Source organism: Ruditapes philippinarum, unplaced genomic scaffold (genome assembly GCF_026571515.1).
Source record: "Ruditapes philippinarum isolate M1 unplaced genomic scaffold, ASM2657151v2 ctg3864_1_1_1_1, whole genome shotgun sequence".
Classification (NCBI taxonomy): domain Eukaryota; kingdom Metazoa; phylum Mollusca; class Bivalvia; order Venerida; family Veneridae; genus Ruditapes; species Ruditapes philippinarum.
Window position 1 is genome coordinate 155898 of NW_026859228.1, and position 19741 is coordinate 175638.

At 30.9% G+C, this 19741-nt stretch overlaps 4 protein-coding genes across 4 annotated transcripts; all 4 read left to right on the forward strand.

Moving 5' to 3' along the window:
• The first annotated feature begins 2155 nt into the window (after positions 1 to 2155).
• On the forward strand, positions 2156 to 6667 carry LOC132755701 (uncharacterized). The gene is made up of 2 exons (XM_060746597.1): positions 2156 to 2206; positions 4015 to 6667. Exon 2 carries the CDS (start codon positions 4021 to 4023, stop codon positions 5581 to 5583), a length of 1563 nt encoding a protein of 520 aa, XP_060602580.1. The 5' UTR covers positions 2156 to 2206; positions 4015 to 4020; the 3' UTR covers positions 5584 to 6667.
• A 241-nt stretch (positions 6668 to 6908) lies between these two features.
• Positions 6909 to 11150, forward strand: LOC132755702 (uncharacterized). Its single transcript, XM_060746598.1, has 2 exons — positions 6909 to 7408; positions 9073 to 11150. The coding sequence occupies exon 2, from the start codon at positions 10005 to 10007 to the stop codon at positions 10797 to 10799; it is 795 nt and encodes a 264-aa protein (XP_060602581.1). The 5' UTR covers positions 6909 to 7408; positions 9073 to 10004; the 3' UTR covers positions 10800 to 11150.
• LOC132755693 (E3 ubiquitin-protein ligase TRIM33-like) lies at positions 9079 to 9846 on the forward strand. Its single transcript, XM_060746583.1, has one exon. It carries the CDS (start codon positions 9079 to 9081, stop codon positions 9844 to 9846), a length of 768 nt encoding a protein of 255 aa, XP_060602566.1.
• Positions 11151 to 14916: 3766 nt separating the features above from the next.
• On the forward strand, positions 14917 to 19176 carry LOC132755712 (E3 ubiquitin-protein ligase TRIM71-like). Its single transcript, XM_060746616.1, has 2 exons — positions 14917 to 15046; positions 17418 to 19176. Exon 2 carries the CDS (start codon positions 17424 to 17426, stop codon positions 19137 to 19139), a length of 1716 nt encoding a protein of 571 aa, XP_060602599.1. The 5' UTR covers positions 14917 to 15046; positions 17418 to 17423; the 3' UTR covers positions 19140 to 19176.
• The last annotated feature ends 565 nt before the right edge of the window (positions 19177 to 19741 follow it).

A 19741-nucleotide genomic window follows, 5' to 3' on the forward strand; every position in this document is an offset into this window, starting at 1 on the left:
TTATAGATCCACTTTGTGAACAGTCAGAACACGTTTATGTTAATTTACAAAGAGACTTAATAGCAATTATCAATATTTTCTAATATCAAATTTGAGCATAGTATATCTCTGAGGTCTACTCTTCAGAGAGACATGCTCATGTAATGTTTTTTATGTTTAACATACTCCATACTCCCTCTTCTTCTCATTAAAATCATCAACTCAGTTTTCTTATATTATTATTTGGTCAAGCTTCAAATGATTGAGGTCACATAATTCGGAACTTTTGACCTCAAAATCAATACATAAATAAATTGGGCTTGACTAATTGAACCTCCACACTAAATCTTAGGTCAAGATATTTTTTTGAGTTTTATATATTGATCAGAAAAGCATTTTGTGGTCAAGGTCACAGTGACCTTCAAGCTATTAACCTTGCAGTATAAGGTGGTCATCTACTACGTATGACAAAATGTATGTACTATATATCAAAATGATATGAAGATTTTGATCGCATAAGCTTTCTTTTCAATGTTACAACTACATCAACCTTCAGATATTTGCCCTAAATACTAACCGGTGTCATCTAATAGTCAATACCAACCTCCAACTAAATATATGGATTCTTGGCCTTGGCATTTGCTAGTTATAGGTTGGACAAACATTTTTGCGAGGTCCCAGTGACAATTATAACCTAGGGTTTCTCAAGTCACTGTGATCTTAAATTTAAGCGACTGTTGTCTAGCATTGTCTAATCATCGTCTGGGTTTACCGACAACATACAAAGCAATTTTTATGGAAGAGGATGGGGAATACTAGTAATAGTTCTTTAAAAGCTTAATCATTTTAAAATGTTATCATTTTGTAGTCTCTAAAGTTGAAGCAAGTTATTTATAGTTATATCTTCACTTTGTGAAAGAAGTAGTTTTTATCATTGATATTTTAAAACCTTGCTTTAATTGAACACGTATCATGACAAAGTATTCATTTGAAATGAACGTATAAGTATAGAAATCAACGTCAAAGTAAAGGTCGAAAGGCTGTACAGCTCTTTGCTTGTGGTGTTTTATTTTTCCCTCAAATGATTTTCGTCAAGTGCAAACTTTATAACGTCTTTAGCATTTTCTAACAATTTGATATGTCTTAATAAATGATATAATTAGTAAATTGTAAAATTCATTCGCATTTGACATTAAAACATGGTTATTGTTATCAAACATTTTGATTGCATTTGTTTAATTCATGCATCTGTCATTTATTCTAAATGTGTGATTGCATTGAAATTGAAATAATCTTGTTATTTTAACTTATAGTTTCCTCATTATTTATTACAAATCAAGTTATGAACACATTTTTTAAATTAATCAACATAACTTCAGTACCAAACAACCCATTTATCAGTGCTTGAAAGTAATCAGTATCATTGATGATAAATATTACTTTTGAGGATGTGATGAAAATATGGTAAAGTAAAGTAACACTTGTCTACTTTTTAAATTTATCTCTAAATAATCCGTTGAATGTGTTTATTTATTTCAGTTCAAAGAAAGGAGATGGATGAATCCTCGGAATCATTAGTCACAACAAAATTACATGAAAATAACAGACTCGGTTTGATAGAGTCTGTACATGTGTGATTAATAATAAATGCAACATGTCTCACCACCACTAGCACCGGCTTGAGCGACGGTACTAAGTTTTTAACACTTAAAAGTGCTGGAATCAATGATCCTGAAGCCATAACTTAAAGATCAAGATAGAAATTGCGACTTTCTAACGACATTATCTAGTCAAACAGAACCACGGGAAAGACATTCATGCAGGGTCATGATGTCATCTTTACATAAAGATATTTCTATAATACCTAAGTTCGTTCTCATATCAATTCAATTGATCGTTTTATTCATCAAAGGACAAAACTGCAACACATTCGAATGTTACTTAACTGTCGCGATTGTTTCCCTGTGTAGTGTCAAGTTATTGGTAAAGTAAGACTAAATCTGTAACAGAAGGAATTCTTTAAAAGTTCGAGCAACATTGTAATACGGATATGTGCTTAAATTAATATTGCACATATTTCATAAGAATACGAACAATTGTATAAACTTAACTTTATTTACACAGAATTTATTAAAGATTAATTTTTCATACAACAAGAGTGCATTCCCCTTTTTTTGAAACTTCCGCGTTCCAAAGTTCAATCAATACGTTGCTTGTTGGTTAGAAGGTAAGAAATTTAATAATATTAATATCATACTTGCAATAAAATCATATTTCAAACGTTTGTCAACAAGATGAATTTAAGTACATAATACTGTTGTGTTTATAACGTTCTTTTATGATAAATATGTATATTGATAGATTTCACAACATGTCACGTGACTTAAGTACATTGTAAATAAACGATCGGGTGAAAGATAAAATTTCTATTCAATACAGTTAACCTTAGTTTATAATACCTTTGTGTCCGAAAGGTAGTTATTTGATATGCAGTGAATATTTGTTGTGTTTGCTTTTGTTGCACGGGGATTCTTTATTTGTTTATTTTTTATTTCATTTTGCCCAATTACTTATCAAATTCCCTTCGAAAACCTACACATATTGAAACAAATTGACAATAGATGAAAATAGAGTAGAATAGATTTTAACTTTAAAGGCAAATTATGCTTCAAAACCAAATAAATTTCTTTCCTTAAAAAGGGCAACATGACTTCTAAAACCTTCCAATAAGGTATCTATTATCATTATCCCCTTAAGACTCAATGTATCGATAAATGTGAAAATATTCGTCATCAGTGTAGCAAAATGTAAATAAATTAGGATTTTGACTTTCATACAAAATCAAAGTCACTAAAACTGTACCAGTTGCCCCCCACCCCGGCCCCTCTAAAAAAAAGCAACAGAAGCAACAGTTCAAGTAATTGACCAATTAGTAACTTTTCGAAATTATAAGAGGGCACAAAAAATTTTGAGAAATAAAAATAAAGCATTTATTAGGTGTAATGGGCCTTAAGGAAAGACATTAGTAAACATTATGTATGTTCAAATATTAGTTAAACATTAAAGATTATTATTAAAATACCTAGAAAATCGCTCCTAGTAAAATAATATGTGGGAGCATGCGTGCACTACACCCGCATATACATATTCTGTTTCATTATTTTCAAGGCCTGGCTACGGTATTGTTAGAGGTCGTTTATTGCGCAAATGAACTTTAGTATCCTTTGTTGTTCAAGATAAGATCTATCTTCATTTCGAAAAAATTTGATACCTTTTTTCATTTTACTTAATCTGACCAAATGACAATATCGTATTGTTTTGTTGTTGTTTTTTCTTCGTTTTTTTAGTTAATGACCTTTAGATCATTTAGTTATTTTATCTAATTTTACTTACCCCTAACGCTATGCACGTCCGTAAACTAAACAGATAAAGGGTGTAATGATTAGTTTGTTGACAGAATAAATTTGGTAAACAAGATCAACAAGGAAAGGCGGCGTTCAACGCACGCAACCCCCACACGATCCAGTAACTTGAGTCAGTTATAAATGTTGAAATTGTCAAAGTTTTATAAAAAAATAAACAATGAAATCATCATAATAAGATGTGTACGGTTTAAGGCAAAATTGAAGTAAAAACTGATTGAAGCATAACAGGCAAACTATGTCCCAGAAAGAAATAAAGTTTTACTTCTTTAGAAATGGCAAACATGAATTTTATAATGTTAAAATAATGTTTTTGGAGTCTGTTAGATGCTAGTTATATGAAGGAAGTAACGATAAATGTGAAATAATTTGTCTTAAAGGTAGCAAAATGCAAACAACATAGTAATTATACAAAATACTAACTGTACATATTACAAAAAAAGAACAGATGAAAAAGATGGTAGTTCAGGCAATTGACAAATGAGTAACATTTTGGATACACAATAATTAAAGATTTTTGAGAAACAAAAATAAAAAACATTTCTGAAGATTAATGGGCCATTGAATATAATCAAAATATGAAACATTCTTTTAATGTAATTATTGTTTTCAGGTATAAATGGAGGTCCCCGGGAAACTTGGTCATGAAGACTCTACATTACTATGTCTTCCGTGTGATAGAGATGGTTTGAAGGAAACAGTTTATGGTTTTTGCCAGGATTGCCAGGAGCACCTATGTGAAACATGCTTCAAACATCACCGACGTGCACGTCCATTAAGAAATCATGTCCTCATTGACAAAGAGTCCATGCCAAAGACGCCGGCAATCGCACCTACAACATCGGACGATACGGCGGGTCATTGCGAGAAACACCTTGATAAACCATTAGAATTCTATTGTAGAGATCACAAACTAGTGGCTTGTTATGTTTGTGTGACTCTGGAACACAAACAGTGTGATGTGGACTATATTCCTGATGTTTCTGGAAACATGTCTGAAGAGATGACTGATATATTAGAACAAATGGAATCGTTGATTACAAAATGTAAATCGGATGTAGAATATGTAAGCAAAGCTGCGCAAAATCTAGATCTGAGTCATGCGAAAGTTGTTGAAGATATCAAAGTTTTCAGGAAAGAAATAAATGAATGTTTGGATAGAATGGAAACCCAGATATTAAAAGAAACTGACACAACTGTAAAAAATGCGAAATGTAAACAGGAAACCGTATTAAATGCTTGCTTAGAGATAACTGAAGAACTTGAATGTTCACATTCGTTGTTAATTGCATTAAGAGAAGAAAACAAGCAAAACAAGCTTTTCATTGAGATGAAAAACGCCGAAAAACGTCTGTCGATATTGACAGATAAGGAAGTGCAAGTATCAGATGCAAATGAAACAATCAAATGTATCCAATTTACAAGGAACACGAGCCTCTTAGATCGACTGAAGAATGAGAATGAATTTGGAAAATTGTTAACATGTGTACAACCGTCTTCAGATAAAACATTAAATTTACAATATGATGATACACTAAACGTGAAGTATAAATCCGATAAGAAAGAATGTAACATCACCGGTATAGCTATGATTGCTCCTATGAAAATTATTGTTGCTGACAATTACAACAACAGTATCAAAATGATTGATGTTGAGACAAAATCAGTTATAACAGAGACAATTTTGTCTTCTCAACCAAATGATGTTATAACTATTCCAGGAAATAAACTAGCTGTGACTTTAACAAATGAAAAATGTATTCAGTTATTGTCTCATACTGAAGCAGAACTTTCATTAGATCGACGTATAGCTGTAGGAGAATATTGCAATGGTGTAGCTTATTGCCAGAATAAGTATGTTGTCTCTTGCTGGGCATCAAAGAAAATAATTATAATCAATCATGAAGGTGATATTCTCAATGACCGTGGTTCTCTTGCTAGGTTTTATGGACCAGTCCGAGTTTCCGTCAGCAATGATGAAAAGTTCCTATATATTTCAGATACGGATTCCGAAAACAATGGCAAGGTTGTGCAAATTGATTGGGAAGGAAATGTTAAGAGCATTTCTAACGACTCGGAATGTAAAGTTCCTTTTGGTCTTCAAATGTTAGAAGATGACACGGCACTTGTGTGTTACGGAGACAGTAACACTATTCTGAGACTGTCAAGCAGCTTAAAATGATGTGACATTATTGGACTAGAGGTAGCAAATATTTATAGCCCAACAGCTGTATCATACTTTGACAGAGAACAAAAACTGTACGTAAGTTGTTCATCAATGAAAGGAAAATGGAAGGCTGATATTGTTAAAATATTCAATGTGTATTGGACCTAGGCGTCACAAAAACTATTGACGTCATTGAATAAACTCTTACAGAAATTGTGTGTACCTTTCATAAACGGATAATATATGACATTAATTAAGACGTTTAAGAATCGTATAATTTTCAATGTTGACATTCTTCACATATAAAGAAAATATACATTGCAACAGTTTCGAATTTTAACAATCTTGTAACGTTGATATGAACATGTTACACAATTATCAGATACATGTTTGAGCAACAGTAAGAATGTTTTAAAATTGGTTGTGAAGGGAATTGCATGAACGTTTTTGAAGAAACAGGATCTTTATGTTTATGGTACTATATGATCTATAACTGATACCTGTGTGTTTCAAAGGCAGCGATACTTCTTGAAACCGCCTGGCAGCTTAAACAGATATGGTATTATTAGACTAGGGAAAGCTATCATCCATAAGCTGTAACATTCTTTGAGGAATAAATGAATGCTAGTATTGTTAAAAGCGGCTGCAACTAAAATATATATCCGAAATTTAGTTTTTCTTTCATTTCTTCTTTCTGCTTAAAAAAGTAGAAAAAAACTATTCCCGACCCGTACATATAATTTTCGATCAGCACGACATTTTTGTTGTTTGTTTGCATGTTCGTGGGGATTTAAGTTATTTTCTTTGACCTTTTTCTGATTAGGTGGTCACTGTACTCCTACTTGAATACTATTGAATTGCCCTTAGGATATGTTGTATTTTGTCTTTTGACGTCTTTTCTGTGATATGCAGGCTTTTCAACCTCTGTTCCCCTTTCAAAATTTCATTTTGTTGAGAAATAGCTTTTAACAATGCAAATAAAGTCCGGTACAGAGCTAATAATATAATGAAGATTGGATATAGATGATTAGTAATATAATTTTTTTTTTAATTAATTATTATTTTAAACCAAATCTATGAGATAATCATGTAAATCCAATGTTTGTTTAACAAGATTAACTTCCGCGTTCCATAAGCAGATATTCCTAATATATTAGTTAATATTTAAGAATATTTATTAAACATTTCAAGAATAAAATTATAGCTACAACATAATTTATGCCTTCACGATTATTTTTTGTATATATTTTTGTTGTTATTCTTCTCTTACGCAACGTTTGGTCTTAAACAAGTCACGTGATATTATTAATTTCATAATGTAGACGAACAAGTGTACCTTTACGTTGAAGGTGTTTTAATGCTAAATCGGATAATAATATATAAAGGTAGGGGTTTTTTTTACACTAAACGTATCTTTACAAATTCGTAACTTTTTCATGATTCAAAGACTTGAATGTTTGTTTATCATTTTAACAAGATAACTTGAAGCAACGCCTTTCAGATTTATGAAAACACATGACACGACATGTTTTCGTTAATTTAAAATAGAACATTTTTCAAAATTGAATATAAATGATGATTTAAATACGTTTTCGGTTGACATTTCCTTATTGATTTATCAAAATATTGATTAAAACTACATACGATATGAAATGTTAAATCAACATGTTTAAAGTATGCACCGGGTAGCTATGTCATGTTTAAAACTCTACAAACTAAAGATAACACAGTATTAATACTTAGTGATACTAAATTCTTTTCTGGATTTTGCCATTTATTACATGTGCAGAAAACTTTGCAACATATTTAACTCTGTCTTCAGCAATTATGCACATTCAAGGTAAATATTCTTATTGTTATCATTTTTATTTTTGATAATAATAGTCTTTAAAATATAGACGTAGAAGTGTAATTGCAAATTATTTATCATTTACGTTGTGAACTTTGTTTTATATGAATTTTGGCCTACTTTCCTTTTGGACCCACTTAGTGAAAACAAACATGGCTAACAATGCTGAATCACCTTGTTTGATTTGCTTCATTGTATGTACGTAATGTTGTAGTTTTTTCTACTTTACAATAGCGAAAATAAATGCATCTTTGCAATACAAAACTGGTTATATTTGATCATATATACGTATAACCTATATTTAGAAACATTTCAGACTCATGTGGTATGACAAATAAGAAATTATAATTTTATTGGATATCATCTAAAATTCACACAAATAGTCATTTGAACGCAACATTTCATATCTGTGCGAATTCATGAAATTAAATATTTACATATTTGACAGTTTTCGGCTTATATCTACTACATATTCCAAAACACGAAAATTTCAAGATATAGACATCTAATCATTCAAAAGGCTACCTATAAGGTATTTGCAAGTATTTTCAATTTTTTACATATTGGACAGTTTTCGGCTTATATATGGTATACCTTTAAAGATCCTGCATGTTGTAATTAAGGATGTAAGTTAAAGTTTATATATGCATATAATTTTTCCTCTAAAACAATTTCAAAACTTCGAATAATATGTTAAATATGTAATGCAAATGTTTATACGTATTATAAATAATCTTTAAGAAATATGCATTCATTTCTTATTGAGAAATTTGGCTTAGACTTTATCGGAAAAAAATGCCTAATTACCTTCCTTTATTTACACGAAATATAAATTCGTAAGTATGCTTTTTGGAACTTACAATATTGATAAAGTTTCATTTGAGGATCATATTTATGATATTAAACCATAAATCAATTGAGTTAAAGGATCTTTAGGAAATATAAGTAAAGAAGTCGGGAAGGCGAATTATTCATCTTAACATAATTGTGAGAAATACTCGTGGGTTTAGTGTAAGATTTTAATAAGAAAGAAATTATACATGGACACAATAATAAACACAAATTATACCAGTTACACAAAATGTTGGATTAACACGCATACAGAATACATCAATTTTTACCAAATTGAGTAAAAAAAAGTTTTCACATTTGTTATAAGTATGATATTTTGAATGCTTTGCAGAGATGACAAATTTCTTTTATACTGACTATTAAATTATAAACAACGCTTGTCACAGGACTGGTATTGCAATAATTTGATGTGTTATTCAGTATGATATTTATCAAACATTATTGCCGTGCACTATTTATTTTCTGATTATTTTAGTTAGACACAGATCGGTGTGACAAGCATTTGATAGATTAATCTTTAAATATTACCGGAGATCTTTACTTCAGTATAGCAAAATAGGATACAATCTACTATAGATATTTTTTGAAGAACTTGTTAAATGCTTATTGTAATTTTCTATTCACATATGGAGATCATTGTACTGAATATTATTATAACTGTTTTTTTTTCAGGAAAGTTTGGTAAAATACGTAATTTTTTTTTATGAATGATATATTTATTAAACATAAAAAGCGTAAAAATTAATACAAAATAAATTAAATAAAAAAGAAGAAAAATATTATTTTTATTTAACTTTTTTCAGACTTTCATGGAGGTTCCTGGTAAACAAGACGAAGAAGCTTCAAGAGCTGATGACACAACATTAATATGTCTCTCTTGTGATATTGATGGTTTAAAGGAACCAGCCTATGGCTTCTGTCAGGACTGCCAGGAGCACCTATGTGAAACATGCTATAAACATCACAGACGTGCACGTCCATTTAAAAACCATGAACTCATTGACAAAGAATCCATGCCAAATATCCGGGTAATTTCATCGGACGATACCGCAGATCTTTGCGCCAACCACCAAGATAAGCCATTAGAATTCTATTGCAGAGACCACAAATTGGTGGCTTGTTATGTGTGTGTTACATTGGAACACAAACAGTGTAAAGTGGACTATATTCCTGATGTTTCTGGAAGCCTGTCTGATGAGTTTAATGATCTATTAAAACAAATGGAATCTTTAATAACAAAATGTCAATCAAACATAGAAAATATTAGCAAAGCTGCCCAAAGTCTAGACCAGAGATATGCAAAATTTGTTAAAGATATAAGTGCCTTTAGGAAAAAATTGAATGAGTGTCTGGATCGAATGGAAACCGAAATAATTAATAAAGCCGAATCGTTTGTAAAGAATGCAAAAATTAAACAAAAAACCATAAAATCTGCTTGCTTAGATGTAACTGAAGAACTTGAATATTCACATTCGGTTGTAAGTAAATTAAGAGAAGATGCCAAGCACAACAAGCTTTTTATTGCGATGAAAAATGTCGCAAAACGTCTGCCTTTACTGGAAGATAAAGAAAATTAGTATTAGATGAAAATACAATAGATGATTGTATCAAATTAACCCGGAACACAGATCTGATTAATCAATTTGAATCTGAGAATGTGTATGGAATATTGTTTACAGGTGTACAACCTTCTCCAGATAGAACAATAAATATACAATATACGGATACGATTAACATGAAGACCAAATCCGAAGAGAAACAATGTAACATCATGGGTATGGTTATGATTGCTCCTACAAGAATGATCGTTGCTGACAATACAAACTTCAAAATCAAACTAATTGACAATGAGAAATGTGTAGTCGTGACGGAGAATAAGATGTCCTCACAACCGGTTGATGTTATAATTCTTCCAGAAAATAAGCTTGCTGTGACATTGGAAAGTGAAAAGTGTATTCAGATAATGTCTTATACTGATGTAGATCTTTCATCAGATCGACGTATAGATGTTAAAGAACTTTGCAACGGGATAGCTTATTGTCATTATAAGTTTGTTGTCACTTGCTGGTCATCTAAAAAAATAATCATTATCAATCTTGAAGGATGTATTCTCAAAGTTTTACGTTCTCCTGCTATGTTTAATGGGCCTAGCAGAGTTTTGATCAGCAAGGATGAGAAGTTTCTATATGTAACAGACAGAGATTTGAGGTCTAACAGCAGTGTTATGAAAATTGATTTGGAAGGAAATCTTATTAGCGTTTTTAAAGAGTCAGGATATGCTGTTCCTTATGGTCTGCAACAATTAGAAGACGAGACGATACTTGTGTGTTTTCAAGACAGAGGAACTGTCCTGAGACTAACAAGCAGCTTAAAGAGATGTGACATTATTGGACCAGAGAAGGAAAATATGTATCGCCCAAAAGCTATAACATACTGTCACATATATCACAAACTTTATGTAAGTTGTTCATCAGAGAAAGGGAAACAAAACGCTGATATTGTGAAAATATTCAATGTTAAGTGGATCTGAACTTTACAAGGGAATATTACGTCATCAAATCACAATATATCTTAATTATGGCAAGGAATTTCAATTATTAATTGCTTTTTGGAAAAAAGAGTTACTAGTATATTATCTTTCCCATAACATCTTGGAACCCTAAAATTACACTGATTCATCCAAATTTAATAAGAACGAATGTCTCTAACAGGTACAAAAGTTTCTTTCATATATGAAGGGCCTAGATATTGGCAATTTTAAAAATATGATTTACACGTAATTGCTTATTTCTGTTTTGCAACATTTAATAAAAACATATTAGCTAGTATAACATTATTGACACTATATTTAGGTCCCATGCCTTGTATAATTCTAACAGTTTTATTTTTACAAAGTTGAGTCCTACTTTTAAAACACTTGTTCAGACTCGGGTACCAAAAAGAACATCATGTATAATCGAGGTGGCACTGTATTAGTGCTGAGCATAAATATGTTATAGTCCTAAAATATAAACCATTTGCTTGCCTATACACAAATTTAAGGCGTTAATTTACCTTTGTAAGAATAATATTAACAATAGAATCACCAGACAAAGAATCATTAATATTAAAACCTAGATACATGTATTTGACAGAGTTTGTGGATTCAATAACATGTCAATTACAAACAATTTTAAATACTTCAACTTGTTTTATTTTATGCTGGGAACCAAACATATATAAGGCCCTCAGTCTTTCCTAGATGTAGTGGCAATTTGTTATCTTAGATTTTGCGAGCAAAAAGAATTACACTGTCATCCGCATACAGGATAAGCTTACATTCTTCACCTTTACTAATTCACATGTCATTTACATAGCACAAAATAATAGAGGACCCATGATGCTTCTCTTTGGGAACCCCACATGTAACAGGCATATAATCTGATAGAATACTTTCAACACTAACAATTTGTTTTATACCTTTTAGATAAGGCATAAACCAGTTAGTATTTGATATACCCATTAATTTAAATTTTCCACATAAAATGTCATAGTCAACAGTATCGAATGTTTTTTGTAGGTCTAACATTATCTTGCCTGTGTATAAACCTTGGGTGTTATAATCCATAAGGTGAGTAAGACATGTGTCAGTGGCCTATCGTACGTCATTTGTTTTTCATAAAAAATAGGTTAAAATGGTTTTTGCATAGAAAAGATAACTTTATTCGATTATAATAATCGCGTTTGCTGGATAAATTAAAGGATTAATATGATTTGCTTTACAATGACCTAGATTATTTATCATGTTTTATACTGAAATATTCTTAAATAGCGTGCCTTTTATGATGAGACTCTATGAAACCGTAACCTCCATTTTCACATTGGACTTTTTATTGCGTTTGAAAGGTATTTAGGTTTTCCTTACAATCAATGACCAAAGCAATGCTGATAAAAAAAGACTTCATAGCCCACCTTTTCGTACAGAAAATCTGTTTATTTAGTAATTCATAAAATGATGCATATATAGGCCAATTTAACATAAAAACGCTTCTGAAGTTCAAAAAGGAGTGTCGATTATGGAAATGTTTGATATATAGTTAACTTTGAAACAATTGACTTCAAAGATATTGAAACTTAATACTAGAACATTTTGACCGATCTCTTCTGCATAATTATAATGCTGCGTGTGTTTAGATAGCATACTGAAGGTTAAAACTAGTTATAGGGTTAAACTTTTTATAGGATATAAAAGAAGAAATAAAAAAAGACATTCAGATGAAAAAGTTTCTCTGACAAATGTCACTTTAACTGTATGCTAGCTGTGAGAACATTATGGGCTTATCAAATTTACATCTTCGCTAATTTGACTGTCTTAACAAGATATAAAATTTTTAGTATGTGCCTAGGTACATTTGTGTAGAGTTAGAACTTAATAATTGACACATCTTACTGCTGCAAGAACAATACGCAGATAAATTTTAACTAAATCAGCTTATTTGTTTTTGCCAGGACTGTTAAAACGTGAAATATATCAAATGTTTCAAATAAGGATAAACAGGATAAAACAGAAGTTCAACATGTTTGCTTGCAATTAATACAATAACAATTACATTATGTAAACAAAAGGAAAAAATCACCGAGATCAAAACATAAAGCATCTCTGATCCTTTTAGAATTATTAAAAATATGCAATCAAACACGAAAAATACTGTACCAAAATCAGAAAACTGCCTTTCTATCTATAATTTGCATTTTTTTCACATAATGAACACCTCAATGCAGGCGCCAGTGCTGACAGATTGTTGTAGTGACGACAGAAACCTAAAAATTTGCTGATTACTACATGTAAGTTACAAACTTATAAAACTATCAAAGGTTGTTTTGAATATCATATTACGCAAATAAGGACATTAGACTTACATTGCTTTAGACTTACTGTCCATTGACTGGTGATACTCTCAGGTAATTTTAAACTCGTTTCCCAATTTCCAAAAATATTTTGAGCGTGTTAATATATACAGCTGAAAATGATAGTTTGCTCTTTTTCTTTGTTCACAATATTTCTGAAATATATGAAAGGATAACATGTTATACATATACACATTAGATTTATTCATGCCAAATATCAACTCAGTGTGTCTTTCTTGAGAATGTTACAGACGTCTAAACATTCCCTGTTGAACTGTATTTCTGATGATATGAAGCAGTATTTATGATTGATGTAAAAGATAGAACATTGTGGGATTTACGAAATGGTATAATGAATGATTAATTACTTGTTTGATAATACAGCTAGATTGTCGTTTCGGAAAGTATGAAATAATTGCTGATACTTGATACAATCACGGATCTTGCCGAAAAGTCACCGGAGCGTGATGTAAAATAAATCATATAACAAAATATCACTTAAATTCAATGATGAGAGTTAGTTCTAGCGAAGTAACGTTTAAAGAGTTTGTAGTTGCAATGTCTGTTATTCAAACAGTTCAAAATGAACTCAAACATAAGAAAAGTTTTTCAATTTACAACTGATGTTCAAATGTAGCTAATTTGTATGATCCAGGGCCCATAACCTTATTTCAGGTATTTCCATAGGTCGTTTACCGTGTACTACTTCGTACGATATGTATGTTTGTCTTCGCATTGTCAAGTATGTGGCGTATGTACACTACTGTTTCTTGATGATCTTCACCATATTCATATAAATTTTAACTACCATATCAAATTCTGTTACACTTTACCATGATTTGCTTAAGCCGGTGCTAAAGGGCGTAGATGGTAGTTTTCACTTGACAGTACCTACATTGAATAGGCTCAATCAAACCGAGCCTGCAATATTTTCAATTTTGCCGTGTTGGTCTTTCTTTAGGGATTCCTATTTTCTCTATTTTGTAAAGTTGAAATTGTGAATTGATGATTGATGAAATTGAAATAGTGAATTTAAGAATGTAATTTTTAATTCATGAATTCGAAATTGTGAATTCGTTAAGTTGAAATCGTTAATACATAAAGTTGAAATCATGAATTCACGAATTCAATATGTTGAAATCGTGTATTCTTGAAGTCGATATTGTTTACTCATATAAAAGAAATTAAGAACTCATAAAGTTGAAATATCCCCACCCGTCTTCCATATATAGTTCTTATATTGCTTCCAACAATACATTTATATACTATTGCAGGTTTCAATTTACAATTTGATTGATATATTGATAAGCAATTGATTTCTTTATTTTATTCTAAAAGGGGTTGCAACTAAAATGTATTCCAAGTTTAGTCAATTGTTATGATTTCTTCTCTTTGTCTATTTACAGTTGAAAACTAATCTTTGTTAACACTGTAAATGAGAAAAAAGCCTTTTTAATACAAATAAGGTTTGGTACAGAATGGCTCGAGATATACTAGTATAATAAAGATGGGATATATATGGACAGGAATAGTATTTGTTTTATTTGAATACAGATGTTGAGATAATCATGTAAATCTAATGTTAAGTTAAAAAGATGCACTCCCTCTGTTGACAAAATTAAACTTCCGCGTTTCATAAACTTTGTTTAAAGGTAAGAATATACTTTTTAAATTTGAAAGGAAAATTTGACGGTTAAAACGTATGATTTAAGTAAATATTATTGTTTATATTGAGGCTGTTTTTTTCCATCACGTTTGTTCTTTATGGTTAAACAACTCACATGATATTAAATAAAAACTATGGATACATCATTAACAGTAATATTTTCCATAGATACACAAATTATTTTGCCTTTTAAATTTACGCCGAATCGGATAATAAGATAAAAGGTAGGCTTTTAATAAACACATTTTACAATGTCATTATCATTATTAATAATTCAAAAACTTGTATGTGTGTTTATCATTTTAACATTAACTCTTGAACAGTGACTTAATAATGACATGCTTCCGAAAATTTATATTAAAAAATCGTTCAAAAAAATGAATCATAAATATTGATTTAAGGACAATTTTGGTTGATAATTCTTACAAGTGTACATTGAGAAATACCTCTAAAATGGAAAGGCAGTCTTAATATTAAGTAAAGAAACAACAAGTAATTTAGGTTAAAAATCGTGAACAAAAATACAAAAATACAAAACACAATTGTTAACACATTCAGTGTCTTTTAAACGGACCTATTTCAAATGGACAAGCATTTAGTGTTACACTTTAAAGATCCTGTATGTTGTAATTAACAACGAAACAAAACTTAAGGGAAATTTTAAATATGCATATAGTTAGTCTCCTAAAAAAAATTCCCAAATATATATTAAATATGTACTGTAGATGTTTATGCGCATTATATGTAATCATTAGATATATGCATTCATTTCTTATTGAAAGATTTGGCTAAGATTTTATCAAAACTAAATTTCTAATTACCTCCCTTTATGATATGAAATGTAAATTCGGAAATATCTTTACAAATAATGCTTTTTCGAGCTTACAATATTGACAAATCTTCATTTACGCATCATATTTATGATATTCAACACTAAAAAAAATGAGTAACAGGGTCTTTAAGACGTTGGATTTATTAAATCATTTCACAGGACTGATGGTACAATAAATTGATCTCCTATTTAACGATAATGAAAATATTTACTAAGACCCAACGAAAGGTAAGAAATTCATGAACATTAGGATTAATGTATAATTAATATCATATTTAGTACGTCTGCTGACAAGGGTGGTTTCAATATGCAATTTTGTTGTTTACTTTAAGATCCTGTATGTTGTACTTGGGCTTGTATACCACATTTAAATGAAATTATATATATGTATATAATTATGCTTGTAAAACAATTTTCAAACATAGAAGAATATGTCAAATATGTTCTGCAAATATTTGTACATATTATATGTTATCATAAAAATATATGCATTCATTTTTTATTGATAAATTTGACTGAGACTTTATAAAAAATAATTTTTTATTACCTCCCTTTATTTACATGAAATGTTAAATTTGGTAATATCTTGATAAATAATGCTTTTTGGAACTTACAAAATTGATAAATCTTAATACGAGCATCATATTTATGATACAAAACCATAAAAAATGTGTGCTACAAGATCTTTAACGGTTTTCTTTTTAGTAAGATTTAAGGTTTTACAACAAGTCATGAAACATTTAATATTTTATCTAATCTAAATGAACTAAATAAAAGATTTCTAGCTTTGAAATTTTGTTAATGAAAATTAACAGGGAAACGTTATAGTCATGTGCAATAAGAAATTATCTGATATGCCATGAAGATTTTAAGTATAAATAACTTTACAGAATCAGAAAATATGTGTGATGACTTAATGACTCGTAGTTGAAAGTTCTTGTCATGTCTCTGTGTCTTTTTTTTAATTTTGTGTATGTGTGTTTGTATACGCTTAGGCTTTCGCAAACCTTGCTACGGCATTGCTGGACACTTATATTAAAAGCTTTTTAAATCTGACATTATTAAAGTACGGTCGTTGTTTTTTGAATTTCATAAAGGTTCTTCTTTTTAAATGGACTTAAAAGATGGATAAAAAATTTCCATTCATGGTCAATATATTAGATAAATTTATGGAATACAAATAGAACACTATGACATAAAACATCATGGGGGCTAGTAAATGTAAAATGAGAAAGCTTGCCTCTTCGGTTAAAACCTTCTGGAGCAAACTGTTGATTCCTGGAACAAGAAACTTTGAACTCACCTAGTTCTGGTGAATTACAGGAACGGATTCGTATGTGTGTTTTATAGCTTGCCGAGGAGAAGATAACATTTGATAATATTTACCTGGTTTATATTATATAAGGCAAAAATCAAATGAACAGTCCGTAAACTGAATATTTCCTTATTTTTACATTATCATGCATTTGAGTGAAGTAAATAAAAATGTTTTGGCCCGAAAATATATAATGAACCTAGACCTAATTGTCTTTAATCAAGTTATGATGTATTGACCGTTAATTTAGGCAAATTTATTTGATTTCACTTCCTCAGTCAACTATGTGACATTAAAGTGCGCCGTTCACAAGACATGAAAAAGGTGCAATGATTTGATTGTTAAAATACTTAGCTGGTCACTTTATGAAAAGTGTATGGTTTCAGACAAAAATTAAGTTTTAAGCCAAAATATAATTGTTATTTTTTTCATGTAATATTTTTTTCAGGTATAGATGGAGGTCCCAGGAAAACTAGGCATTGATGTCACAAAATTAGTATGTCTCCCGTGTGACATTGATGGTTTGCAGGAACCTGCTTATGGCTTCTGCCAAGACTGTCAAGAGCATCTATGTGAAACATGCTACAAACATCAAAGACGCGCACGTCCATTCAAAAACCATGCTCTCATTGACAAAGACTCTATGCCAATGTCCCTGATAATGTTACCTAATATATCTGACAATAGAGCGAATCTTTGCGAGAAGCATCAAGATAAACCGCCAGAATTTTATTGCAACGATCACAAATCGGTGATGTGCTATGTCTGTGCTACACTAGAACACAAACAATGTAATGTGGACTATATACCTGATGTTTCGGAAAACATGTCTGTGGAGTTGAATGGTATATTACAACAAATGGAATCGTTGGTTATTAAATGTATATCCAACACAGAAAATATTAATAAAGCTACGCAAAATCTAGACCAGAGTCATGCAAAAGTGGTTGAAGATATCAAAGTATTGAGGAAAGAGAGAAATGAATGTTTGGATAGGATGGAAACAAAAATATTGGAGGAAGCTGATATAGTTGTCAAGAATGCAAAATATAAACAGGAAACCGTTAAAGCTACTTCCTTAGAGATTATGGAGGAACTCCAATGTTCATATTCGTCGTTAAATACATTAAAAGAAGAAAACAAGCAAAATACGCTTTTTATTGAGATGAAAAATGCCACAAAACGTCTGCAAATACTGACAGATAAGGAAAAGCAAGTAATAGAAGCAAATACAGCAGACGATTGTATCCAATTTACACGGAACCCAAGCCTAATAGACGGTCTTAAGACTCTGAATAACTATGGAATATTGTCAACAAGAGTACATCCGTCCTCTGATAGAGCATTAGATTTACAATATTCGCATACAGTAAATGTGAAATCTGCATCCGATAAAAAAGAGTGTAACATCACAGGTATGGTTATGATTGCTCCAAAGAAACTGATTGTTGCTGATTATAATAACAACAGCATAAAACTGATTGACGTTGAGAATGGTTCAATAATAATAGAAGCAAGGATGCCTTCCAAAACGTATGAAGCTATTAAACTTTTAGGAAATACGCTTGCTGTGACTTCGGTGGAGGAAAAGTGTATTCAGATATTGTCTTATAATGACACCGGACTTTCATTACAACGACATATAACTGTCAGCGAAGCATGCAATGGGTTAGCTTATTGTCAAAATAAGTTTGTTTTTTCCAGCTGGAAAGTAGGGAAACTAAGCATTCTTAACTTAGATGGAGATGTTCTTAATGTGTTTGGTTCTCCTAGTCTATTTCATGGGCCCCTCAGAGTGATATCCAGTAATGACGAGAAGTTCCTTTATGTATCAGATGCAATGAACGGCCAAAATCACAAGGTTATGAAAATTGACTTTGAAGGAAATGTTAAGAACGTTTTTGAAGAACCAGGATATGAATATCCTTACGGTCTGCAACAATTAGAAGATGACACGACATTAGTGACTTACAGAGGCAGTGATACTGTCCTTAGATTGTCGAGCAGTTTAAAAAGGTGTGAGATTGTTGGACTAGATAAATTAAATATTTATCAACCGAAAGCTTTAACATACTGTGACAGAGAACATAAATTGTACGTCAGTTGTTCAACCAAGAAAGGACAACTGAATGCTGATATTGTCAAAGTATTCAATCAGAAGTGGATATGAACATTACAAAGAAAATGATGGATATGATAAAAGTTTCTTTACAAAATTGTTGTGTCTTCATTATATGAGAACTATACAATTGAAATATAAACATGCACACTTCGTAATATTTCAACTAATGCATATTTCTAATGCTGTCGTAACATTTGATCCATAATACATAAATCTCATTTTAATTTCTACAAGAACGTTTCTTAGTGGACATACCGTATGTAACCATGTCCTCAAATCAAAGACGGTATCTAGATAGAATTGGCTAATGGCTCAGAGTAATTCCGGTTGTCCCGAACCGACGAAGGTAATCTGTTAAACTATTATGAAATATTAAATAATTCCGATCTTCAGTCGCATGTTTCCTACACAGTTGGGGCAACTGCTTCTAACAAAACCCATCTTTGTACGCTTTAAAACTAAGCAGTCTGATAAAGCCGTCAATGCTTATTATAAGGCTATTTCAGAAGCTTGTCGTAAATTGTGACTGAGCAGGTGCCACTCGAGGTAATGGATCGGAGACGTTCACTTATCCCGAAGGTGCGAAGGGCCAGAATAGCTGACAAGAAGTCAGTCTTGGTCCGGGACAAGCTTTTCATCAACAACCAGAT

Coding starts and splice junctions, on each gene's coding strand:
- LOC132755693 (XM_060746583.1), top strand. CDS start 9,079: ATGGAGGTTCCTGGTAAACAAGACGAAGAAGCTTCAAGAGCTGATGAC.
- LOC132755702 (XM_060746598.1), top strand. CDS start 10,005: ATGAAGACCAAATCCGAAGAGAAACAATGTAACATCATGGGTATGGTT.
- LOC132755701 (XM_060746597.1), top strand. CDS start 4,021: ATGGAGGTCCCCGGGAAACTTGGTCATGAAGACTCTACATTACTATGT.
- LOC132755712 (XM_060746616.1), top strand. CDS start 17,424: ATGGAGGTCCCAGGAAAACTAGGCATTGATGTCACAAAATTAGTATGT.